Genomic DNA, 26,588 nt, shown 5'->3' with positions numbered 1-26,588 from the left:
GCATGGCTGTTGTCTATTAGCCGAAGGAGCAGCAGTGGACAAACTCGGTTTGGTTTATTGGTTTGCGTAGTCAGGAGTGGGACGTCGTGGGTATGGGAGCGGGGAGGGAGGGGTAGATCGTACAATCACGATTTGCTCTACGTAGCATGGCGTTTTGACAGTTTCCATAATTTATTTGGATAATAACTGGTTGTTAGGAGGTCGTGCAATCTCGTGATGAGCTCCGTAATGGCGAAGGAGGGAAATTGACTTCCCTCGAAGAACATGACCGATTGAGATAGGCTCTCGGCGGCACGGTGCTCGCAAGATGCACATCTGCAGTCTGCCGACGCACACCCCCATGCCATTCTACTGCACACATACACCTTCTCATTCCCAGTGATGTGAGTGATTGCATTGTACGGTATGGGTATGTTAGGTGTGGTTTGTGCCCATAGGCATCGGGTACGTATATTCTCTTGTTGTTCTTAAATACGTTTTTGTGGGGGGGTCTGATAATTTTTTTTCATTATATTTAATAAATATTTTTAAAAAAAATTCATGTGCAAACATGACAGCGCCGATGTTGCCTCCTATAGAGCACGTGGTGGACTGATGCACCCAAGGGCACGCACAGGTTCACTCCCAAAGTCAGGCTTCAAGATTTTTTTTTTACCTGAAAATGACTCTACAGGACTTGATTCGGATTACACAGAGCAGCAACATTGCCCCCGGCTGCGAAAACTAGAGCTGGACCCTCGAGAAAAAAATGGTTTTGAGACTTTGTGATCCTTTCCTGGGTAAACACGCAGAATTATGATAACAATTTGCATGAAAGCTCGTGTCATAGCTATGAATAAGTTACGATTGATGGTGAGCAAATGGCCAATTAATTTCCTATGCATAGCATGGCATCGTACTGAAATATTGACTGCTGTGTTCACTGTATTTAATTCAACAAGGTGCCATACTGTACGGTTTTAAAACGTTTTCCAAGGCAGCACCATCGAGGCATACAATGGACAGCAGTGTCTCGATTGTTTGGAAAGTTGCAGAACTTCCCCATTAAAACGTCTCCATAACGCTGCAATTTTGGCACTCGGATTGTGGTGTCAACTACGGTGCAGTACCATAGAAGTCAAACATCAGGGCCACATTTACACATTTTACAAAACGGCTGAAACACATCAACCCAGACGAAATTGTCCCTTTGTAAATGAGCACAACATCGTACTTTGACAAAAGTAGGATGATTCGGAAAATTTCGCCAACTCGTGAATTTGCCATCCAGCAAAGGAGTGTTGTTGTTGCATGAGTGAACATGGAGCATGCTCGTTCCAACGCGGTAGCCATGAGCCAAGAATGGGGAATTCCACATTCCTATTGCAGTGGTCAGTCAGTTCCTGCCAATGTTGACTTTCCACCAAGCGGTAGTAATTGTATAGGCCACAGAGGGATGATGGGATGAGTTGAAGCCAAACGGCAAGATGACTCGCAACGAAACAGTGATTGAGCTACGCTTTGATCGTACAGAACACTGCACGCGATACCCATACTGATTTTGTGTGACATTGTGGCTATGGTGCAGTGTTTTTTTTATTTCTGTAGTGTACAGTATCACGACAAAAGTTTGGCAGCAGAGCAGTTTGGTAAGGCAATTTGCACGGTTGGTTTATGTGAGCTCACAGCGGTACGCGGGTGTGATGCCGTACTTCCCAAGTGTCACCCGTTCGTTGTGACACGCGCACGTTTGTCCGGCTTCTCGCACTCTTTTGCCGAGGCTTCGCCTCGTTTCGCGAGTCTCACGTGCGTGAGAGTTTATATATGTTAGATACCGTAGAGCGAATAGGGATATCGTGATTTATCAGGAGTAATAAGTAATTCTTCCGCGAACGATGCTCGCATTGAATTGTGCATGTGCGAACAGATTGCTCCGCTGTATTTTCTTGGGTCCCCTCGCACTATATTTTACATGCTTGCTTGATGAAAACCCTGGATTTTCGACAGATTTCTACACATATTGGCCTGCGCATCCTAATAAGTTCACCGAGTAAGAAGAGGGATGAATATTACATCCCCAATTGCACATATGGGGATTTTCCACCACTTTTTTTGGCAAGTTTGAAAACAAAATCTTCTATTTACTCAATTCGAATTATAATTAGCAATCACTGCACCCCCCGCCCCCCCCCTATTGCAATACCTTGGCAGCAGCCTCCTGTAAAAGAGTCACAAGACTCGGTGAGCCTTTCTGGGCTAAACAAGCATAATAAAATAAAACGATACCTTGGTATAGTGCTATAGTATTGTAATAGAGCAACACATGTATCATAGCTCTGATTAATGGGTATGGCACATCGATACAGAACCAACAGCACTATGGATGAACTTGCATCACTATCAACGGACCAACATCACGTCAGATGGACCATCGCAACAGATGGACAAACAACATGACGGATGAGCCATGCACTTTCTAGGCTACTTAGACTACACACTAGACACAATACTGGATTGTAAAGTTTAATAACAAAGTACAATAAAATACAAGACTTGTGCTCTGAAGCATTTCAGGCTTCACAAACAATACAGTGCTGTGCAATAAGCAATACGACGTGAATTCATGTATCGTCTAAACGTGACTGCACCTCAAGAAGGTGTACAAAAGGAGTGCGAATATTTATTCTGCAGAGCGGCAGTCAGTCATAGGGGCAGAGGCAAACATGGAAGGTCTTGAGCCTCTACCTGAACAGGGAGTTGACAGCACGGATGGATGGAGAGGGAAGGGGAGTCTGCCAACGACAGTGCATGTAGAGCTCGCAAGTCCCACGCTCTTTGTCGTGATTATCGTGGTCTCAAGGCGACAGACCCTAATCTCGTGAATTTCCGGACTGGAAATCGTGTACGGTGAACAGCAAATGTGCCCATTTCCTCTTTGCCTCGGCATTAAATGCGGTCCGCAAATGCATAACAGCAGCCCCCCCCCTCCCTCCTCCTCGCACCGCTGGCGACCGATCAATCGGTTCTTACGCTGGGATTAAGACCAGGGCCCCTCCACACCATGCTCCCCCTCCTCCCCCTCCTCCCCTGTGCCACTCGCTTCTGTTCATTTGACTCACGCAGAGACTTTTCCATCTAGCACCCTCCACTGGCCCTGCTCACTCATTGCCCATCGCCCAGATGGAGGAGGAGGAGGAGGTCATGCTGCGATGACTCACGTTATGACTCAAGTCCATTCGCCCCGTAATGTTGCGTACGCAGGACTTGGGCACAGCGCTTTGCGTTACACGGTGCACGCCGTGCACGCAGTGTGCGTGCACGGCGGTGGAGGTTGTAAACGATTCGGCTTGTCCGTGGCTTCCAGGCATCGACAGCTTCTAAAACCAACAACCGAGCCGTGAATGCCTCTGATTTGGCACGGAACCCCACGTGTGGTGCATTAACAAGACCCGCGGTCCCCACAGGCAGCAGTGCATGCGCGCGGTGCCTCTAGCTTTGGGATCAGTGGGCAAGTGTGCTTACGTGCACGGCCTCCCCTCCGGGTTTGGAAGCTGGAAGTCTCAAGTTTCTCTTCCCTCGACTGCAGTCCGGCTGGGAACAGCTGCTCCTGGGTTGGGTTTCCAGTGTGACACGCACACGTGCGCGCTCGTACAAGGGTGCGCACAGGCGCTTGACGCGCACGCTCGCACGCACGCAGTCACACAGAATTGCGCACAGAGACACTGCGGTCATCCCTGAATGAAAGAGGGTTTGTCACTGCGTTCAGGAAGGTGTCCTGGGTTCGCATCGCCAACGAGTATTAGTGGTGTATGGATTTTGCGTATGCATGGGGGTTTTGTCCGCGCGTTTTAAAGTTTTTTTTCAGAATTGCAAATACTGTCATTTCACTCAGCAATTGGCCAACAATATTGAGCAGGGCCTTTCCGAAAAATTGTCTCTTTGAGAAGTTCCCCGGTAAATAAAGGGTATTATTTAACGTCACACGCAAAAAAGACAAAGATCCCTTGTATAGCCTTAACAGACTGTAGGGGCAAGTGCTGTTAGCGAGCGCCTATGAAGGCCGGGACGGTACACGAGGAGGTGGGTGGGCAGCACCACGCCCGACCGCCTTTGTCTTTCTAGTGGCAATGTTTACACACTGCACCGGGTACTAATTTGAGGCTGAGTCGACCTAGGGGAGGCCCGGGACCGGTTCAGATAATCGCCACCGGTGTTGGCCGTGAGCGGAAATCGAACCCGGGTCGCCGGGTTCATAGCGCAGCGCGCTAACCGCTCCACCACCGCTCCTACACACAGCACACACACACGCACCATGTTCATAATGCCGGCACAAATCACATTCACACTGAACTCCCTTTGCACGCATGACGCACTCCACGCGCACACACGCACGGTCTGCACACAGCTGCTGCCCCATTTACCTCCTTGCTTTACAGTACCCTGACGAGTTATTGCACTGCGGAACAACAAAAGGAGGCCTTTCGGTAACTTTGTTAAGATTTACCATAAACAATTCCTCGATTGCAATGTGTGCCCTGCTGCCCAGGTTGCAAGAGCACGGCCTTGTGGATGAATGGCTGTTACAAGAATTATTACGCAATAAAGAGACTTTGCCTTCGAAGGTTATCGTATTGTGGTAATCGACGACCTCTTTGTCAATTTACTAGCGGGTCAAAAGTTATCCCCACACCAATATCGGTCATGGGGGTCGTTTGACCATACTTCACCGTGCAGGTCCGTGCGGGTTTGGTGAAAGGAGAGAGCACGAATTTCGGCACCAGTTCAGGAGCCAAGAATTTAATTTGGGGTCGCCAGTGTCATAAGCACATTGCGCGCACCACAATGCCACCCCTTTCAAAGTTTATAACGGGTTTTGATATAAAATTGAAGGAAATGCACAGTTTAGAAATCGTCTGTGGTATTTTACAATGTTGGGGGAAAGTGGTGGCATGAAGAATTCTGCAATACAGCAATAAGATGGAAAATACACTCCAGATTAACTTACACATTTTTTTTTATTGTGAACACCCCATGTGTAGCAAAACCATCAGAGTTGTATAGCAAATCTCGCTGGGGGATATAATGTCCCTGTTTAGACTCCCCTCAGATTAAATCTGTCACGATAAAGCAACATTTAAAAAGGATCACTTTTGTAAGTACTCTGAAGATGTTTTTTTTAACTCCACGATTTACAGCATTTCGATGCTATCCTAGTTCCTCATCTGGAAAACCAGGCCGTGTTATGTGTCCAGCCATCGCACAAAGGCGACTTCTTGTGTTCCACGTGCGATTTTGCTCGTTGATTGCAACTCCCCATGTTCTGCAACTAAATGCATCATCCCACAACGCTGCCAAAGCGGGGGGCATCTTTGTTGAGTTGGGTTGAGGTGAACGTACATCGATGAACGATGCAAATGGCTCGTGAAAGAAGCAAATCAGTTCACGTTGTTGGGTAACGGCAGCGAGTCTGTACATTTCGCTTGTGGGCGAGTACACAACAAAGACAAATGTCCCCCGTATAGCCTGTACCACACTGTTGGGACAAGTGCTGTTAGCAAGCACCTTCAAAGGTGCTGCACGGCACACGAGGGGGTGGGTTGCCAGCATCGCACCCGACCGCCTTTGTCTCCCCAGTGGCGATGTTTACACATCGTACCAGGTACTCATTTGAGGCTGAGTCGACCTAGGGGAGGCCCAGTTTAGGTTCAAATAATCGTAACTGGTGTTGGCCGTGGCCGGGAATCGAACTCGGGTGGCCGGGTTCGTAGCACAGCGCGCTAACCGCTACACCACCGCTCCCCACACACGCTAACACGCTGCAAGTACCCCCGTTGATTAAAGTTAGTGCACGGCGAGGCTTTGTTTGGATACGGAACAAAAGTGACCGCCCGCTTTTTTGGTACGCGATTAGCACGTGTCCTTGTGGGCCCTACACTTTTACGAGGCAGGAAAAAAGCGTCTCACTGTGGGCTACAGTTGTCATGACAGCCACGCATACATGGGCACACACACACTACTAACTCGTGCAAATCGGTTTACGAAAGTTTAGACGGTTAGCTTGCCTATGTCGACGGGAATTGTCGTCGGGGTTTGTGTGCGTAAACCGTGTTGGCTTTAAAGCGTACATTGGCACCATGGGAGCTGCGTTTGAGCCACGGCGTGTGCAGGGAATTATAGAGGGGTCCTGTGGGGAGTGCCACCATCCTCAGCATCGCGTTGTGTGTCTATGAATGCGTGCTGCCAGAAATCTAGTGCTGTCTTTTGCCGGTCAGTAGCGGGAGGTGGTGGCAGGCAGGGGCGGAGATCTTGCAGGGCAAAGTGTCTCCCGAATCACGTGAGCAAAAAAAATGAGGGCAGCCCTGCTCTGCAGAGGTAGAGCAAGGGCTGCTTTAAATAATTCTTATCCAGCTTCTCCCCCCATTAATTTTGTATGAATAGATACATGGATAAAGAAGTGTGTGATGTACATCATTAGACCTCTTTTGCTAGTGCCAAAATATAATAATAGGGGTTTTCCTCTTTTTTCTGGCAACAAAATTGAAACCATTTTACGATGAATCATGTGTGCATGATTGTGGTCAAAATGCAAACAAAAAACACTCTAATAGATGCATGGTCTAGCACCAATTGAGACGAGGCTCAAAAGAAAGCCATCTCTGGTGAGGACCAATCAGTTTCAAGGGCAATGCATATATTATCTGTGTTTTTTTTTGCATTTTGACCACAAGTATTGTGGTTAATGCACACATGATTCATCGTAAAAAGGTTTGAGTTTTGTTGGCAGAAAAAAGGGGGGGAAACGCTATTATTAAGTGTGTGATGATTCGCTACATCCTCCTTTGCCCACGACCCAGCAATTTAACACACTCCTCCATGTATGGGTTGTGGTTCAGTTTAAGAATCAAGTCAATTATTTTTGTGGTGACTTGTCACGCTGCAACATTGTAGCGGCCTCTAGTGGTTGCAGAGGGGTCACATGATCCCATTGTGTACATCATAAAAAAAAATTATTCTTACACATGATTCAATGCATATATAGCCTGCTTAAAATATCAATACAACATTTTTTATTTATGTTTCGTTACACATCTGATAGATAACCTTTATAAACAGGGAAGATACGAGTGTGCGGGTGGAGTGGTGGTACAGTGGTTTGCACAAAGCGTTGTGAACTTGGCAACCTGAGTTTGACTCCCGGCCACAGCTAACATCAGCGGCAAATGGTGTCCGAACCATATTTGAACCGTTCCTGGGCAACCCACTTCACCATGCTGGCCAGTATGGTGAAGTATGGTGAAGTATGGTGAAATAACCCCCATGACCCACACAGTGAGGGGAGGCCTTTATCCATTCGTGCATTGAAAGAGGAATGATTTTTTTAATCTCAATGTATAAATAAACGCTTTTTTATTGGAAGTCTTGTATCTATCGAAATAGATACATCATAAAGCAAACCAATTTCAGTGAAAACAAAACCGTATTGCAAAAAAAAATCAAATGCTACAAGATCCAAAGATAAGTACACTGCCACATTCTCGATGTAAACAAAACACACACAACATGAAGTCACGTGGGGGATACAATTTGTTTTTATCAAGTGTGGCCTATTCATTCTACTTCTTTAGCTTTTCTTTTTATCACGAAGTGTAACACGGCATTTAGCAGTCGTTTACTGCCTTACAGCGAAGTGCATTTCGAGATATTAATAGTAATGACTACATTTGCAAGGCTGTCACCAAGGGGATGTTTCACAGACATAGACTGCAGCAGTTTCCCAGTAGGGGGCGCTGTTGCTGCGCATAATTCCAATTTAATAATTTGCAGGTAATTTTTCTAATTTTGGCAAATGTTGAACCACGACGCCGGTACACACTGGCCCATTCTTTACGTGTGACGTCACACTGGACCTTGAGTGTAAACTCACAAGCAGCCGACGTCTTGTTTGGAGTGAATTGCACCCACGGGTAATAACCGGGGTGACCTTCCCTATCTGAACGCCGAACCCTCTGCAATAAGCGATAACTGTGCCTACCGTGGAGCCATGCCGCCACCCTGCTCGGCTGCGTGGGCGTTTGTGCCTCTCCCTGCGCCTCTAACCTGTAACACCTGTGTAGACTGCGCCGCACTGGCGTGTCATTATCTAGCCGCAGATAGGTCCTATTTCAAAGCAATTGTCATGAAAAAAAATGAAGTCTCAAACTGTAATATTTTTTTGACGGAAAGTAATTCCAGTTTCTGTTTCGTTTTGGGATTTCTTTTAAATCATATTTTTTCAATTGTAGGTAACAGAGCCAGCTTACTGCTTTTCAGTTCATGGTCATTTCAGTATCGGATTTAATGCGAGTAACAATGCACACATGTTGGGGTTAACCAGCGGAGTCAATGCGAGCGCTACGACACACCGCACGTAATTCACTTTGCCGTGTAGGGCAATCTGTAAAACACCCGAGCTGACGGGTGTTGCTGCTGAGTGGCACCCACAGTATTACAAGGACCACGTTACACCGGGCTGCGCCGGTAGCCGTTTTGCAGCCTTGGTAGAGAGAGAGCGAGCGAGCGAAAGCGGCTTGTGTCACAAACTCTGTGTCCTCAGGTCCTGGAGAAGCTCCCAGCGCATGGAGCGAAACTTTGGACAATACACTGAATAACACGCGGTAAACCGGTTAGATTACCGCAGACAAAGGCAAGAGCCTCTGCATCACGACGAGCCTGCAGGGCAGAGGGCGTGCGGCCAGGCGCGAACGAGAAACCCTTCATCTCGGGGCCCCGGGGGCGACGGTGCAGCAGCGCTGTCCTGCGGCGTCTGCGGAGAGAGAGGAGGGTCGCAGTCGAAGGAAAGTGAGGACGGAGGGCAGGCGAGGGATGAAGGGAGAAGGGGAGGGCGGCCAGTGCTCCAGATCAGAGTAGGGGAAACGATGTGTCTGGTCGCGGCAGGGCGGCTTGTTTGGATCAAACGGTAGCGCTGGCCCCGCTGGTTGCGTGCAGCCGTGCGCGCACAAAGTGTCCGCACACGTGCGGGGCAAAACCTCCAAATGGGTGTCTGGAGCCTGCAGTAAATATGCCGTGGGATATCCGGACAAGGCGAGCGCTTGGCAGGTTTTTTTGTATTTTCCTAACGGCTTTTTTTTTTAAATATAACGAATGTTTTAGAGAATCTGTACTAAAAAAGAAATGCAGTGAGTAACAGGAGTTTTTCATGGAATACGTTGGCTCGTAAACCACGAAGGAGTCATGGACTGTTATGAACTGCCAGTCCCCATTGTCTGCCAGATGCAAAGGTTGGTTTAGAGTGGAGTTGAACTCGTTTGCCTTGTTAGACGTTAAGTTGGTTTCTAACGGCTGTAACATAATATATTTTGCGTGGTGTCTAAACGTTCGGATTGGTGACAAATGCCGTGCACTGTCTTACAGCAGGCATTTTGGGCTCCTCACAATTTACGGCTTTCTTGTTCACAAATAGTGACCTAATTTCTGTTGGAATAAATAATGTTAGAGAATACGGAAATATGGAACAAAGGGCATGGGGGTCCTTGTTTGAGAAATTATGCCCTGTAGGAACTGCCAGTGACAGCACTAAGTGCTTTCAGCCCCAAAAACATCACCCCACCAATATCAGTTTTCGATCAATTAACTCATTTTACCTGCTCTCTAGAGATCAGGCTGCTGTCAGCAGGTAGCAATTTCCACGTTCTTCAACCCCTTATTTGGATTTGGTTTTTTGTGGCCATGATGTGGCCATTTACCCTGAGCCACATGTGTTTATCCTGTGTGTGTAGAAAAAGATCCCCCCTATAGCCTCTTACAGGCTGTGGTGGAAAGTGCTGTTAGCAAGGCCCAATGAAGGCCGCCACTGCACAGGAGTGGGTCGTGTGACAAACACCACCTATGGCCACCTTTGTCTCTCCACTACGTATGTTTACACATTACACCAGGCACTCACTTAATGCTGAGTCAACCTAGGGGAGGCCCAGGACTGGTTCGGATATTCACCACGGTAGCAATCGAGCTTTGGTTTCTGGGTCTCGTAGCAGAGTGCGCTACCAACTGAGCAACCACTCCCCACTGTGTAGTTGCTCATGAGCAGTGCTTTCTTTCCCTGACAGTCTGTATGGCTATACAGGGGGGGCCTTATCTTTGTCTTTGTACGCTGTGTTTCAGGGTATCGCAAGACGGATGGACTGAAGGCAGCTGATCTGCTGCCCATTCTCAAGGAGAAGGTGGCATATGTGTCCGGTGTGTACATTGGCATTTAAACATTTCGATTTTCTGAATGTTTTATATGATTGAAAAAGTGTCGGAGAACAAATAGGTATACTGTTGGGGTGTGTTCCTGGTTTTCAGTTTAATTGGAAAATCGGGCCAAAATTCAACATTTTGGATGATTCTATGTTTTTGTTGGTCTCGGATTGATTTTAAAACCGGAAGTGAAGTCACTTTCTTAAAGTGCCGGCTGACATCATGTTTGTCACGTGGCATTGGGTGACCTCACTGTTGTCAATATGAAGATGTTACACATGAGCACGTAATGGAAATCCTCAAAAATTCAAAAAATATTCCAAAGTTGTTCTTAAAAACGCTTCTCTCATACATTATGCTGATTATTACTGTGAGTGTATCAACCGCAATAATAGGCATCATCTGCTTCGCAGTGGACGTCAAAGATCTCGTGATGTCTTTCTCAAGAATAGGCCGCAGTTTGCCGGCGTCACGGTTCAAATTGATCAAAATATAAAAATTGCACCCGAAAATTACTCAACTGGAGTATAGATAGCAAAAGCTGTGCGCAATCCTCCTGAAAAAGCAATCACACTCTTGTGAGGCTTTCCTGGGAAAACAAGCGTAGTAGAAATAATAATAGAGGCTTTGACGGCTCAGAGACTGATATGTAAGGCATGTAACAGTATGTCAGATCATTATTTAAAAGAAAATGTTCAAGAATAGAATCGCATCGCAAACCTCCAAGAGGGTGAAACTCTGTACGCCCATGGCATATTGAGTCACCATTGTGTAAGAATGCACTAGATTTATTCCTTTGGTTATTACATATAAATTACTCTACAATAATGTATAATTAATATAATAACATGTCACTAATAATGTCACTCCATTGCCGGATGAAGGCCTTGCCATGCTATGTCAGTCGTTTGGGTTATTTGACCATACTTCACCACGCTGGTCACTGCGCGATGGTGAAGAGGGGGCCCAGGACCAGTTTAGATATCACTCGCCACTGACATTGCCCGTGGCTGGGAATCGAACTCGGGTTGGTGGGTTCATAGTTCATTTTGCTAATGGCTACGCCACCTCTCTCCCCCAACTCTTGTATAGTAAGCGAGTTTTTATGGTTTCGCTTTAGTCGCTAATGACTGCACAAACGCCCCATCGTAATAACTTTGTGTGTACAATTAATTCAGCACGCTCAGTTCTCGCATTAAACACCATGTCGGATACGGCATGAATCGCATGGGGATGGCTAGACTGTGCCATTTAATGGATGCTTTAACGATGCCATCTGAATGGTCTGTTGGATGATGTCCTGCGGTCCATCCTACCACGCGTTTCCCTCGTCAGATGTTTCACTCTGCCGTCAGATGAGTGTACCAGATGCAGCCGGTTTTCGCCACGTAGCGTAATGTGTCATTGTTGCTATATACTGTGCTGTAGTTGGGAGAGAAAATACTTTATAGGCAAGGAAATATGCTGGTATCTCTACCCTATTCCCATTCCCCTTTATCTCCACGCGTGAAAAAGTGAGGCTTGGATAGCGAGCCTCGTTTGCGAAAGTGCTTTTAGGGTTGCCGGTGGCGAAGGGGACTTAATAAAGCACGACTTAAGAAAGAAACTCGAAGGCCCGCTAAAAGGGGGAGTGGTCGTCTATCACTGGGTGCATTTATCCGTGCGTGCGGGTGGTCCGATTCAGCTTGTGAAATGCGCGTGCGGGACGATGCACTGCGCGTTTTGCTTCCTGCAATTAAGGTTGGCATTGCCAGCCGGACGTCTACTGTGCCAGGCGTAGGGCGGCTTCCAAGGCGGCGTGCAAATTGTTAATCAATCGGCAATTAAGAGTAATCGCTTGGAGATGCCGTTACTGCTCGAGCTAAGTTCTTCCTGCGCTTGCTTGTTGAATTCCACGCTTGTGCTGCCGCTGCTGTGGCATATGCGTCTTTGATGTGATGCATTCTACAGATCATTACATTTTGTATTTGGCCCGAATCGACATGGTGCTCTAAGGCACCGTTGTGCAGTGTTATGGGAATCTTGCTGAAGAAATATTGCCATATTCTCACCCTGTAAATACAGCGCTGTACTCTCACAAGCAAAGCCACGTCAATGGCGCCCCAGCATAAAGGGCGTAACATAAAAAAAATTGTTATTATTACAACTAAACCGAAAGCGGTGGTGCTCGTTTCTTTTGGCCGTGCCGAGTCAGAAGCGTATATTCCACGTTACCGTGGCAGAGGCAGGCGTAAGACAACCACTGTTTACTTCACACTAAGTTATACAGCCTCGATAGACAGCACACATTTTACCCAACCTGCATAGTTGATGACGGACTGGCTGCAGGAGGACACTTTACTCACCGTTGTAGTTTTGCCAGTTGAAATCCTCGTTGGGGGTTTACTCAGGCAATTAATAACTCTCTGTGGTTGTTTAAACAAGTCACAAGAAAGTTCTTATACGGTAAAGACTTGTCCCTGCCATAGAAATGTAGAATATTCACTGCAGACTCAATATTCACCAGCAAAGATGAGCTTTGTCCCATGCCTGTTTGAGAAGGGACACATTTTACCTTCATGACATTGATTATCATTAACATACTTTTCAGTCATTCCCTCTTTCGAGATAGCAGGTATTCCTTCGCCAGAGGTAAATCTGTGTGGGCGCAGAGCTGCGAGCGATGAGACTGGAGCCGCCCGTGTGCGTTGGTCGGTCGTGGCGAGCAGGTGGACGTGACAGGCGCGGCGGACCCATCCTCACCTTTCCCGCACGCAGCAACCACGACAGAATAAAGCAGGAGGACCTGCGCAGACTCATCACCTACCTGGCCAGTGTACCCTGGTGAGCACGCACACTCAAACGAGGGGGCGACGCGCACCCCGATTGTAGATCCAGCACCCGTGAATTCACTCCAGTCACGCGCTCACCGGCGGTCAGTTGCCTCCTTATCACTCTACTATCGCTGACACCATGGTTACCGCTCCTGTGGACTTCACGCATTGATTCCTTTACCCTTGTTGAAGATTTGGCCTCCTGGACACTGACTGTTTTTACACGCTTTTTATTATCTCACTCTGTTGTTGTTGTTGTCGTTGTTGTTTCCTCAAATCTTGTAACAAAATTTTTACCCACTTCCCAATGTGGTATCGACTGTAAACTTTGTATACTTATGTCATACTGATGACAATACTATATTCTATTAAAAAAAACACATCTTTTAAAACATTCTTTTTTATACGTTATGTTTCGGCTTGGCTCTAATTGTCTACGGTAAACCGACGTTGGCTGTAAATGACCACGGCCCCTCACGTTATGGCAAGCCTCGGGGCCACTTCTTATCCAGTCAGTGTTCATCTACCACACTGCAGGTCATAACACTTTGGACCTCCGATTATCATAATTCAACATTCATACATACAACACTTATCTCTCTGCTTCTTGACTCGCACTGCTTTACTTTAGAATTCCCTGCCTGAGTCTCATTTTCAAAGCTCTAGGAACAATAATAACCTTTCACAGTTCAAGAAACGTGTGACACACTCTTATCAATTAAAACTTGACGGTGCTATTTGTTGCTGGCCGCTTGACGTGTTGAGCGTTTCCGTCTCTGCGCAGAGAGCAGCGATGTTAATAAATGGAATACAAGTGAACAACTTGCGCGCGATTTCGCGCGTTCACGTGCTAGTACGGTCATGCTGTTTCACTTTTTGGATGTTCGTTCACACGCGTGCTCCATTGGCCAGTCTTTCATCTTTCAGCCGCAAATGCACTTTGAGGCACGCACGCACGTGATTTCTGCAGGTATCGCTGGTCTTTGATGGGAGATTCCCATGTTAAAATTCAACATTCATATGAATGGTATTCCAAGAGTGATTATACCATGGAAGAGTCATCCAATTTTATTTCATTCTGGTGCAATTTTATTGTAATTCTAGGTTGGTGTAGCTTCAGGATACGCTTCGCCTGGTTGAACATTGCCAATTCTAGCCAACCAAAACAGTGAGTCCAGGTGGTCACAATTGCCATTGAATTATATTTCCTATGCCTAGAGTGCTGAATTTGCCCTCTTCTACCCTGAGTTTCGGTATGGCAATCAGGCAAGGAGGGAGGGCCTGTGCCTGTGGGGCCTGGGCAGCCTCGTGGGAGCTAGCCTATGCACAGCCAATGTATATGAAGCAGCTATGTGCATAGCCTTGGCTACATGTAGGTGCCCCATGTATATGCTAGGCGGTTCCATTCAACCCGGCTGTACATTGATGCGGCCTCCACGAGGCTAGGCCGTCCAGGCCCCAAGGGCCCTCCCGTCTCGCCTGAACGCCATGCAGGAATTGTGGTAGAATTCCGCCAATTCTCCTCGCGCAGCATCGACCGTACATCGCAACGGTAATGACCGTGTAATACATTTCAATGACAATTCCGTGGTGATGCTGGGCAGCTGGAGTCAGGGTCGATATCAGCCGACCGGTATCTCCATTGAAACTTTTTACAAAGGCATTTTAATGGAAATTCCCCCGAGGTCGGTCAGACTGCACTGGGGTGGGGTGACCTCCCCTTCCCCTTCTTGGCTGAACGCCACACCAGGCTGCAACACAGCCAGTCTGGTCCTGCCGCGAGATTCCACAAACTTTCATAGGAATCGTATTTGATTATGAAGATGGAAACGCCGCTCCAGGCTTTGGAATCATGAGAATTCGCCCGGCTCTCTCGCGCAAGAATGAGGAGGGGGTGCGAGTGCTGGCTCGGGCGTGGTGGTGCACTCGGAGATCCACGTGGGTTAGTCGCAATATATATGTCATGTGTGCCATAAAAGCACCACACTCCGAAGCAGAATGTTCCTGTAAAACGAGCCTATTTCTGGTCAAAACATATTTATCATTATTGCAATTAATTAACATTTGAAGACCCACTTCCTACTTGCCGTGCTAGCCGTTGTGCGTTGCTGCTGCGTTCTTGCGCACATTTCCACGCGAGTGCTAACAGGGGCGGCTTCCTTTGCACTGCCGCTACCCTTGCTCGAAGGGCAGAGGATCCCAAGCACAGCATGCCTAGTGGGCAGCTTCCTCCCCCCGCCTCACTGCTTGCTGTTATTTTGATAGTTTTTCCCTGCACAAAACAAACAAACATGATGCTCTGATGCACACAAGCTCATTACACATTACATCACGTCTACTTAATTGCAGGCCTTCATAAATGGTGTAATTAAGTGCCATTTTGCAAAAGTACGATCTAATATTTATTGAGGGCATTCTATTATACACAAGATACATTTTCAGTTAGCCGTATGTTGACAAGCATAAGGCTACTCGTACCTTGGTTGTCTTTTTTTTTGCTCATACAAATGAGAGGTATTTATTTATTTATTAATGTTGTACCCAGGTGCTTTGTCTGTGGGTTAGACGGACCGATAAAAGGCGGGCATTTAGACGCGCAGGATGCGGAACCGCAGCTTCCAGCTGTAATGGGTTGGCTCTGAAATATGCATGAGTGTGATGGGAAGCTTATAGCTGCAGGGATTTACAGCGGCGTGGCAGGCGGCAGTGGGAGGCACGCCGTGGCCTGGGTGGTGGAGGCTGGGTTGCAGAGGGGAGTCTGCAGAATGATGGTGGTCAGTTGTCATGGGTCGGCAAGTGAACCCGTGCCGTATACATTACATCCGTTTTTGGATGGCTATGCTTATGTCAGAGGGAAAAAAAGGTTAACAGTGTTTGGGGATGGCTTGCGAATTTGGTTGAATTGAGTTACATAATGCCATTCATTCCAGTTTTTGGTTTTAGTGTCCTTAGCTTTGGCGATGCCAGCTACCCGACAGTTTCGGGATTAATTGCCGACACAAGGCGATGATGTGGTTGTACGGAGGTCACTGGGAGTGGTAAAACGTCTGGGTGGGAGTCAGGGGTAACTATTCGAAGGTTAGCGGTTGGAGATGATAAAGGGCCTTAGAATTGTCTCTTGCATACTATTTGCTCGAAGCACTTTAAACAGCACGTTTAAGTCTCTAGGGGTGCGAACTTGAGTGCTCGATTTTGTGTTGTTATTTCAGTGTTATCACGTGCAAGTGTATCACCACCAGATGTTGTGTTAGCCTGGGCGGACGAGTAGAAGAGGTACGTGTTTGTGAGGCTTTATATGAGCCATTTGGTTTTTCAGAGCACTTGGAAAAAATGGAGATGTCATTGGAAAATCAATGGTTGTGAAAAATGTAAAAAAAACATATCAGTACAGTACAGTATAGCACTCTACAAAAAGCAATCTTGATTAACAGATTTTTAGATAATGGCATTTCCCGTAATTTTCACCGGGGTTGAATCAAAATTGTAGTCCGGTACAGTGCTGAGATCAGGAATGGGGGGGGCCAGTGAGTGACATCTGAGCTTTAATCCTGGATTCACCATCTCGCCAAACAATGGCGTGGTATCATCAAAACTAGAAAGAGGCTGCAGTGGCACAGCTTGAAGGTGCCCTGACCGTTCACAATGAGTAAAGGGATTCTAGAACCCTGTGCCACAGATCCAAGACACCCTAACCAGCGCTCTCCATCTGAGCTCATATGAGCAGGAGTCTGGCTCCGGCCTCCAAGTAACAAAGGGGTCGGGTTCCACATTATGTCGTCATGATCATCATTCGCCATGATCAGTTCACTGCTGGATGAAGGCCTCCCCAAGTCGTCACCTCCCGCCCACGAGTTTGCGATGCGACAATCCGCTCGGCGCCTGCACGCGTGCTGGTTTCATTGCTACGTCACAAGAGTCGCGTCCTATTTCGTCTTTTCCTCGTTCATGTGGCACGTTATGACGATGGGTCCCGGCCGCCCAATTTTTGCCGTGGTTGTCGATGACGATAATGATGACGACGACGATGATGACGTAGTTGTGTGCGCACGGTGGTGGCGCTCCAGCAGTGAGGAGAGTGCCAAGAAGGGCTTCACGGTGGTGATAGACATGCGTGGCTCCAAGTGGGACTCCATCAAGCCACTGCTCAAGACGCTCCAGGAGTCCTTCCCGGCGAGCATCCACGTGGCGCTTATCATCAAACCCGACAACTTCTGGCAGAAGCAGAAGACCAACTTTGGTTCCTCAAAGTTTGAGTTCGAGGTGAGGAATTCTGACTCGTGGTCCGCAGAGCAAGGTGTGTGTCGGACATTGTCCTAGGAACTCTTAGCACGGCTAAGGAGAAGAGTCGAGAGAATTGGATCTTACAGAGAATGTTAGTGTAGTCTATACGATTATAGCACAAGGAATTAAAAGATGGGATTAAGGGTTATAGCTTGGATAAGGCATTCGTTTTTCGGCTCGGTCTTCAGGTATAACGGTAAGGTTTTTTGTTCGTGATAGGTATAGCATTTGAGGTTGAAGTTAGCTGTAAGTCGTAGTGGTTGGGTTGATGTAGTATTTAAGTTAGAATTAGCGTTCGTTATTAATGTTTGCATACGTGATGTATTGATGTTAAAATGTTCAGAATCATTTGACGTCAGCCTGCGTGTTTTCGTAAGTCGCCCATGGGCTAAATGTTCATCGTTCGGGTGCATTGTGGCTGCCTCCCCGCAAGACCTCGCTGGTGTCTATCGAGGGCTTGTGCCGCCTGGTGGACCCGAGCCAGCTGACGGCCGAGCTGGACGGCTCCTTCCCCTACGAGCACGAGGAGTGGCTCTCCCTGCGGCTGGCGCTCGAGGAGTTTGTGACGGCCGCATCGCACCTCCTCTCTCGCCTGGAGGAGCTGCAGGTGAGTTGCGGGCACGCCTCATGGACGGCTCGCGGGGGTTCGTGCCGTCGTTAGAGGGTGCATGGTACGGCGGTGGTGTAGCTCTCGGCGCTCTGCACTGCGAATCCGGCGACCCGAGTTCGATTCCCGCTTATGGCCACCAACACCAGTGACGGTTATATGAACCGCTCATGGGCCTCCCCTAGGTCGGCTCAACCTCAAATGAGTAACTGGTGTGGTGTGTAAACATCACCACTGGAGAGACAAAGGCGGCCGGGCGTGGTGTTGTCCACCCACCCCCTCGTGTGCCGTGCCGGCCTTCATAGGTGCTTGCCAACAGCACTTGCCCCTAACTGTCCTTTCAGGCTATGCGGGGGATCTTTGTCTATGGCGGAGGCCTGGTTGTTGGATGCTACTTCTTCACTTGTCCTGCCACCACAGTCACATGATTATCCAGTATCGGGCACGTGATGATGATGATGCGGCCCGGTTTATAGCCTTGGCGTGGTTTCTCTTACTGTGCATGGCTCCCAGAGGTCGCAATCGGGTACCCGATACCCGTACCCTACCCGATACCCGTACCCTACCCGATACCCGGCTACCCATACCCGGCTACCCGTACCTGGCCGGGTACGGGTACCCGTTTGCGACCCTAGTGCGGCCGAGTACGGGTACGGGTAGGCCGTGAGTCACTGGTGAGTAACCGTTTGCCACTCATTTCCCAACGTCTTGTCTCTTCTCACAATTCAAGTTCCTTGAATCAACCCACCCACGCCTGCAACATGGCTTCATCCCAGAGGTCGCAATCAGGTACCCGATACCCGTACCCTACCCGATACCCGGCCGGGTACGGGTAGCCGGGTATCGGGAAGGGTACGGGTACCCGATTGCGACCCTGGTGTGGCCGGGTACGGGTAAGGAATCAAAACCCGTTTGCGACCTATGATGGCTCCTCGTGGAGCCGACCGATAGACGCTCCTCCACAGTGCGTTTCGCCGCGGTCACGCGCGTCTCAGTGTCGTTCAAGTAGACCTGCTTGATGGTTGGGAGCGCATGGCAACATCATTGTTGTTATGATCGTGGTTATTTCTATTGTTATCATTCTTTTTACATACAAGTTTGTGTGCTCATCATAATTATCATCATCATCACCACCATTTATCAACATCCAATCCAATTATTAATGTTGTAATTTAAATGTTTCACTCGTAATATAAATTATCCTTTCTGTGACACATTTATTCCCATCTCACTGGAATACCCACTATGTCACCGGGAGAGATGGCAATGACGTGGTGGGAGACCTTAATCCAGCAGTGGATAGATCATAGCTGCTGATAATGATGATGATGAAGAATCTAAAATGAATCCTGTTTATCTTCAAACATTGGCCTCTGCTGCTACATTCATGTCCAGTGCTAATCCATTCCGCAGGCTGGTGGGAATGCTTCCGACCAGCAGCAGCATTTGACCAGCGGACCGTAACGTCTTGCTCGGTTGATGCAATAATTGTGCGTGTCGCACGCTTTGCGCGTCGCATGCAGCCACGCACGCCCTTGTGTTTTCGGGTTGTTTTCGCGAAATGTCTGACACCGAAACAACGCGCGCAGTCACGTCGGGAGAAATATTTTCTAACGTCGTTCACGAATTGCATCAGAGTGCAATTAATAGCATGGTGTCTGAAGACAATCTCACAAAGTCATCTGACGTGCAGCACACAAAGGGAAATGAGCCACCGTTTTTTAATGTAGTTCACGTGTTTTTTTTGTACTCAAATTACTTCACCTGGATTCGCTTTTCGAGAACGGAAAACATCCCGCGTTGCAGGGGCGTCCGACATATCAATTGACGCGCGCACTCGGCAAAAAAACTCATTGTGGACACGTGCATAGACGTTTAAAATCTGTAGCTCGGACGAATTCTGGTCGACGGGCATCACGCCCAAATTGTCACCCTCACAGGGTTATACCTCGTAAATGAAACTGAAGTATTGTGGTTAATGCAGACATGATTCCTTGTAAAATGTTTCAGTTTGGTGTTAACCGTTGCACCGCTGGCGGCGTGCGCTCGCGTGTCGCCGCGCAGCAGCAGCTCGCCCCCCGAAGCAATATGCTCGCTGGTGCCGCGTGCGCACGACCAGTTGCGCGGAGCGCCGCTCCCGTCCTCTCGCGTTAACGTCACCTCCCTCCCCCAACCCCCCCCCCCCCCCCCCGTCGTTCGAGACGCAGCACCGTAATGCGTCGACGTCGTTCACCGTGACGCGATACGGTCGGACCTGTGACCCCCGCAACCGCTTCGTCTGCCCCAGTCGGTCCTCCCAGCACGGCTCAATTTAAGATTTGCAAAACTCGTGATTGGTTAAGTTGATTTTTTTTGTTGGCTAAAGAAACCAAACCGGATTATAAATAGAAACTATCGTATACCTATAATTCACACAACTTAAATTGTGATTTCCGTATGTAAAAATGTATTGCAGAGATGTCTATTGGTAACTAGAAATAAGATGAGGGTTGTTTTGTTGGTGGTAACGGTGTTGATAATGGCGCGACAATCCATTGTTTGAGTAGTGCTGGTGATGGCATTAATGGTGACATTACTAGTCGTGTTGGTGGTGCTTCTGGTATTGATGGTGATGTGGCAATGTGGGTTTTTTTTTTTGCTAGTGGCATTGGTGTTGATTGCAAGTTTTTCAGTGTTGCTATCAAATTTGGCATAGCTATAGTGTATGCGAGTGTTGGCGGTGTTGTTAGAGCCCCCTTTGTGGATGATAGTGTGCACGCCTGGGTTGGCAGTGTCGTCGGCTATCTTGAGGTTGGCGGTGTTGACAGTGTTGCTGGTGTTGGCGGTGGCGGTGTTGACGGTTTTATTGGTAGTGACGTTGTCGGTGGTGCTGGTCGTGTCGGTGCCATCGATGGCATCGATGGCATCTGCTTTGCCACTGTTGGCGGTGTTGTTGGCGGTTGACGGGCACTTGCGTTGGTCGCTGCGCGCCCACAGGAGCTGCTGTCGCGCCGAGACTTCCCGCTGGACCTGGAAGGGGCTCGCCGACTCATCGAGGAGCACGCGCAGCTGAAGCGCCGCGTGCTGCGCGCGCCCATCGAGGAGCTCGACCGCGAGGGGCAGGCGCTGCTGCAGCGCATCCAGGGCAGCGCCGGCAACGCGGGCGGCAAGTGGTGCCACCAACAACAACATCCTTGCAATTTTTTACGGCTCGCAGTGTCCCGATGTGATCACACGTGTTGAACTTCTTTCGCACCGTATGCAGCCAGCCGTGCTGATCGGAGGTGCAGACACGAACACATCCCAACATGATCACACTCGCCAGTACACACCTCGACACCTCCTAACATGATCGTACAAAGACAGATTCCCTGTAGATGATTGTCACTGGCGGTGGCCGTGAGTGGGAATCGAACTCGGGCCACACCCTAACATGATCATCCACACCTGCCATCTTAATACACCCATTAAATATTCCTGCACACCCATACTCGCCTTTAGAAACTCGGTGTGTGATGTTTCATCGATAAAAACAAATGCATTCTCACGTTCACAAAGCATGCATGATGCACGTGACAATACATTAACGTCAATGTATGCAAATGTGTGCATTTTATGTACAAATTACATGCAAATGTTACATTTAGGATCAATGAATCAGACTACAAACGAGACCGCACAGATGAGAAGCTATGTAATTGAGGCACGAAAAAAATAATAGATGAAAGGATTGACTCTTCAATGGATCTAAACTAAATTATAAATGAAATTGTTTTATTTTACCAGTTAAGAGCCACAGAGCTATATAGTTATTTTTCAGCAGCGACCTGGCCACAATGACAGCCCAACAAAGTGGCTTATCACGTGGAAATTTATTGCAGCCAAAACCTATGAACGCACGTTGAATCTAAATGTGGAGAGGACCCGGGGAAAAATCCACGCGACCACAGTGAGGACACATACTCCAAATATACAACTGGCGTCAAGGTCGAGGTCGAACCCACGACATCCTGTATACCAGGCGAGGTGGTTAACATGATCGACAACCTACACATCCGTGACAATTCACGTGACCGCAGGTGGGATGAGCTGCCACGTACTGCTTCTCACACCGATGCCTCCCTCCCACACCCATCCCCACTACCCCCTGAGTTAGCCCTGTGACTACGCGACCCGCGTGGGCTTGACAACTCGTTGCGCCCCGTTCTCTCCTCCGCACATCAAAGCGGTCTTGCGTACCCCTGGCCAAACTCTCAATACGAGAGCGGAGAAAACGCACGTGGGCTTCGTCGATGTGCCAAATGGTTGGGGTTGAAACGGTTAATGAGCGATTTGCGAGTGATCTCGCCTTCACATTGCGAAAGTTGACACTTACTTTCGGGAGTGTTAATTTCGTTGGAATTGTGTTACGTAACGGGGGGGGGGGGGGTGTGCAGTGTGCGAGCGATTGACTTGTGAGGGCGGTAATCGCTTGTGTCGTGGGTTTTTCATTTATAGTTCCCCCTTTCTACGATTCTGACATTATTTTAATGAAATGACGCATCGGCTTGTTCGATGCACGGTTGACAGCTTGTAAATTAAGATGTTAGTGTATCTATTTGTGTCTGGTTAAATTTATTTCCCTTGGATGAATGTGACAGCGAGTCGATATTAATTCCTCCCTTGTCGGAAGAGCCGGACGAAGGAAAGACTGATCGCTGTCAAACTTTAATAATTAAAATTTGTCGGGAACTCTCAAATGCTGGATTTTGGCCCGAATGCAAGTGCACGGAAGCTTTCTTTTGCAAACTATAGGACAGGAGCTTTAATGTCGATCAGATAGCTCACTTTAGAAATCCCCCACGCATCATCACCTGACATCTGTGAGAATACAAACTGCCAACGGCCTGCAGACCGACTCAACCCTAACCGCCAGTCTGCTCTTCCGCCTTGCAGCCAAACAGCACATTCCCTGCTCAGTACGTAAACAGACGGACATGAATACATGAGCGTGTAAATTATGGTATGAACCCCTCGGCACTCCGCACCGAATCTTCCCCTCGCCTGTTTTAGCTCGACACTCACCTCCTGTCCGTTACTTTTGGTTAGCCTCCCACTTGCTTCCGTTGACTCTACTTTGTCATCTTAAAAACCCGTTGTAATATTTAAACTCGCCCTCCAATATGCAATTGAGATTTAATTGATAAATCTTAGTGGTGCACGTGTTTTTGTCGGCTTGGTTTTACAGCGTTTTGAAGTGCACGTGCATATAGATGCGCTCTGCTTATGCGTACCTACCCAGGCTGTGTGACTCATTGGAATGTAACTTTTCGCGCATCTGAGCATTTTTATGAATTTTGTTGCAAGCCGAGCACCCTGGGGCTTTCCATTCTGTGCTTGAAGCTTCGTTCTTGAAAACAAATAACACGAAGTCACTGATGTGTGATGTATTAAAACGTTGCAGGAGTGACATCCTCATCACTGCATTGGTGCAAACTTGGCCGTAACATTATGTTTTCCCCACTTACAGACATTTAACCTCAGTGCTGAGTAGCCTAGGACATCGCAGCCTATTTACGTAGACAGCCTATCAGCCATGTCTTATTTTTGTTGTTTCTTCCCAAAACTGCATGGGTTTTCACAGCTGTGCTGCGCAGCTCTCCGATGTGTTTTCTGGTCGCTCAGCGTGACGTCCGACGTTTCGCTCCACTTCGCCGGGAACCTCGGGGAAACTCCAGCACCTGGAGCGACGTGGCGAGCGTCGCGTCCCCCAACAGCCACGCCGCGCCACTAACCTGCGGGCCCGTTTTGGGAGAGCCCAATTCTTGGCTTTTATCGGAATTGTGAATCGCGACTCCCGCGTTTGGCGTGCCGGCGAGCAGGCGGCGGCGTGAGCGGGGAGGCGGGAGGCAATGCGGACTTCCAGAGCCTCGTGCCGCGCATCTCGGGGTTACTGGACAAGCTGCACTCGACGCGGCAGCACCTGCACCAGATGTGGCACGGGCGCAAGCTCAAGCTCGACCAGTGTTTCCAGCTGCGTCTGTTTGAGCAGGATGCTGAGAAGGTGGGTCCCCCGCGTGAAGTTCACACCAGGGGGAAGTGCCACGGTGGCTAGCAGATGTTAACTACTTCGCCTGGAATGAAGAAGGTCGTGGGTTTTATTCCGACGCTGACGCCTGCTGCTGTATATTTGGACTCTGGGTGTCCTCCCCATGCGCGTGCTGATTTTTTTCGGGTTCTCCAGTTTTTCCCTCCTACATTTAGAAATGTGCGTTTAAAGTATTTGGCTGCTATAAATTTCCACATTGTAAGCCACTTCGTGCGCTATCATTTGTGTCCAGGTCGCTTCTGAAAAGAGCTACATAGCTCAGTTGGGCCTTACCTGGTCAGATCAAAAAATAGTTTAGTTTAGAAGTTTTAGAAGTCTGGTCGAGAGCTGCACAGGAATAGGCCCCGAGAATGGAGGTAGGCCCCCGTGTCGTGCTTGTGATTAAGTAAAAAAAAAGATATTTTGCACCTGGTTAGTTTTATTTCACCTGCTACCCTAATTGGCTCAGATGCGCCCAATCTTGTCAGTTCTTTGGAAGTTAAGCAGGATTGAGCCTAGTTAGTACTGGGATGGGGTGCTACGAGGGAGGATTTGGCAGTACAGCAATGGATTCCTGAATATATCTGCGCGAGATTTCTCTGGGCACTCTGGTTTCTTCCAACAAACATCTAAATGTAGGACCCTCCTTGAAAAGTTGTAATACTCAACGAAGTTTACCTGGATAAATGGCATCATTTTAGTCTTTTTTCTTTGAAATAAATCGAAAGAATTGACTTTGTTGCTGCGCATGTAGTAGCCGTGCTTAGTGACCGCCTTGCCGCTGTCTCCTGTTTATTGCAGGGTGTACGCACACCGTGCGTGTGACCTTACCCATGCTGCGCGTGTACCTTTCTCCTTTTGCCACGCGGGCGCTTGCGCCGCAGATGTTCGAGTGGATCAGCCACAACAAGGCGCTGTTCCTGGAAGGATACACGGAGATCGGGCCCAGCCACCAGCAGGCTGTCGAGCTGCAGGCGCAGCACGCTCACTTCGCTCGCAACTCAATGGTCAGTTGCCCCTCGTGGGAGTAGGGTTTCCCCCCCCCCCCCCCAACGCATCTCCGCCGCGCAGTGCTCGCCAATCGCTCGGCAATGGCGTCGTGCGAGTAGAAAATGTAAATTCATGTAATTATCTGGCAAATTAATTTCTCTTCGGTGGTGCTGAGGGAACGTTGTTTTTTTAATGTGCCTGTCGTTACCAGTCGATAAAATGCACGCAAGTAGCAGGTGCTTTTTACACCCCCGCAATAAACACGCTTTCTGGACATTTCATTGCATCTTAGCTAACAAAACGCTGTTTCCCCAAAAACACACCGACCGACGGAGCGGGACCTGTCTCGGTCATTTCAGGTTCGAGGCATTTTTGTTCCCTTACCATCGACCCTTTCTTTAATCCATAAAATCAACTGCCCCAGTTGTGTGTTTTTTTATTCCTTCACCAACGTCCATTACGGAGAATTATCCCTCCGCTACGTTAATACCGACCGACAACAAACGCACACGACCTGGCAGGGGGTGGCTCCAGACCGGGACATCACGTGGGCTTTACCCCGGCTGACTCTTTAATGAGCTCCTATTACCTGCCCATAGCTGGCGCTGTCCAGCTGCTGCAGCAATTCATTTCACTTCATTTATAACCATCACTGCTGGGCACGGCTCAGTGAAGTGCCAATGTCAGTTTGTAGTGGGGGTGTGGGTGGGGTGTTATTGTGCAGTTGCCTCCGAGTGGATCGCCACAGTCAAAACTCGTATTGCATGGGAGAGCCTTCGGCAGCTAAAAATTGTTCCTGAAGTCCCCTTTACATGGCTGTTTCACAGAAGCCTTTGTAAGCAGTTTTCTGAAATCTTATCATTCAAGTTGTCTTTTCTACAGTTGCCAATTATGAACTCCCTTTGAAAAATAAATGTGAAAATCAATGTCGTTTATTTTGATGGGTTTTAACTGGCAAAGGATGACAAAAGGAAATCTGCGTGGGTTGGAGCAACATGCTCATGCAAGACGCGCAGCGCCAGTAGCAAACACGTGTCGAAAATGAGAGGTTTATCTCGTAAACGGATTGAGAACGGCTTCTGTTGCTAATGCTGCTGATGTTGATGGTGATGATTAGGCTTTGCAGTGTGCTGGGTCACAGGTAGTGGTGGTCGGATTAGAATGTGCCAGTTCAATGGATATTGCGTTGGAGTGTTCACTTTTGGGGTTATTGGGTCAAACTGTGCAATCGGAATCATAGCTACGAGTAACAACGTACCCCTTGGTTCAGCTTGTGGATAAATGGGTGAAAGAGTGTGCGGGATTTTAGGGGTCGGTGTTATCGGGTCAAATCGATTTTCGAAGGCCGCCGTTGTTGCGGTTAACGGGGGACTGGGCTCGCGGCGATCAGGGTCAGGGTTATGGGGCTGTGGCGTGTGCCGATTGCGCGCGGGCAGCAGAACGTTTACGTCAACATCAGCCGCATCATGTCGGTCGGGTCGCGGCTCACGGAGGCCGGCCACTACGCGGCGCAGCAGATCAAGCAGATCGCGTCGCACCTGGACCAGGAGTGGAAGTGCTTCGCCGCGGCGCTCGACGAACGCAGCACCCTGCTCTCCATGTCGGCGCTCTTCCACCTCAAGGCCGAGCAGGTGCC

At 48.5% G+C, this 26,588-nt stretch overlaps 1 protein-coding gene across 3 annotated transcripts in view; it reads left to right on the top strand.

Moving 5' to 3' along the window:
- LOC144939525 (triple functional domain protein-like) overlaps window positions 1-26,588 on the top strand; it is a 182,936-nt gene that overhangs the window by 42,574 nt on the left and 113,774 nt on the right. For 2 of the 3 annotated variants that reach the window (XM_078866705.1, XM_078866707.1), the window contains exons 2-9: window positions 10,138-10,212; window positions 12,924-13,038; window positions 17,093-17,288; window positions 17,743-17,916; window positions 20,893-21,061; window positions 23,757-23,938; window positions 24,847-24,969; window positions 26,389-26,583. In XM_078866705.1, coding sequence (XP_078722831.1) covers window positions 10,138-10,212; window positions 12,924-13,038; window positions 17,093-17,288; window positions 17,743-17,916; window positions 20,893-21,061; window positions 23,757-23,938; window positions 24,847-24,969; window positions 26,389-26,583 — 1,229 coding nt within the window. The remainder of the gene's footprint in view (window positions 1-10,137; window positions 10,213-12,923; window positions 13,039-17,092; window positions 17,289-17,742; window positions 17,917-20,892; window positions 21,062-23,756; window positions 23,939-24,846; window positions 24,970-26,388; window positions 26,584-26,588) is intronic. The other variant, XM_078866706.1, reaches the window with a different exon arrangement.

This window comes from Lampetra fluviatilis, chromosome 2, assembly GCF_964198595.1.
Source record: "Lampetra fluviatilis chromosome 2, kcLamFluv1.1, whole genome shotgun sequence".
NCBI classification, from domain to species: Eukaryota; Metazoa; Chordata; class Hyperoartia; order Petromyzontiformes; family Petromyzontidae; genus Lampetra; species Lampetra fluviatilis.
This window is presented reverse-complemented; position numbering and strand designations above follow the sequence as displayed.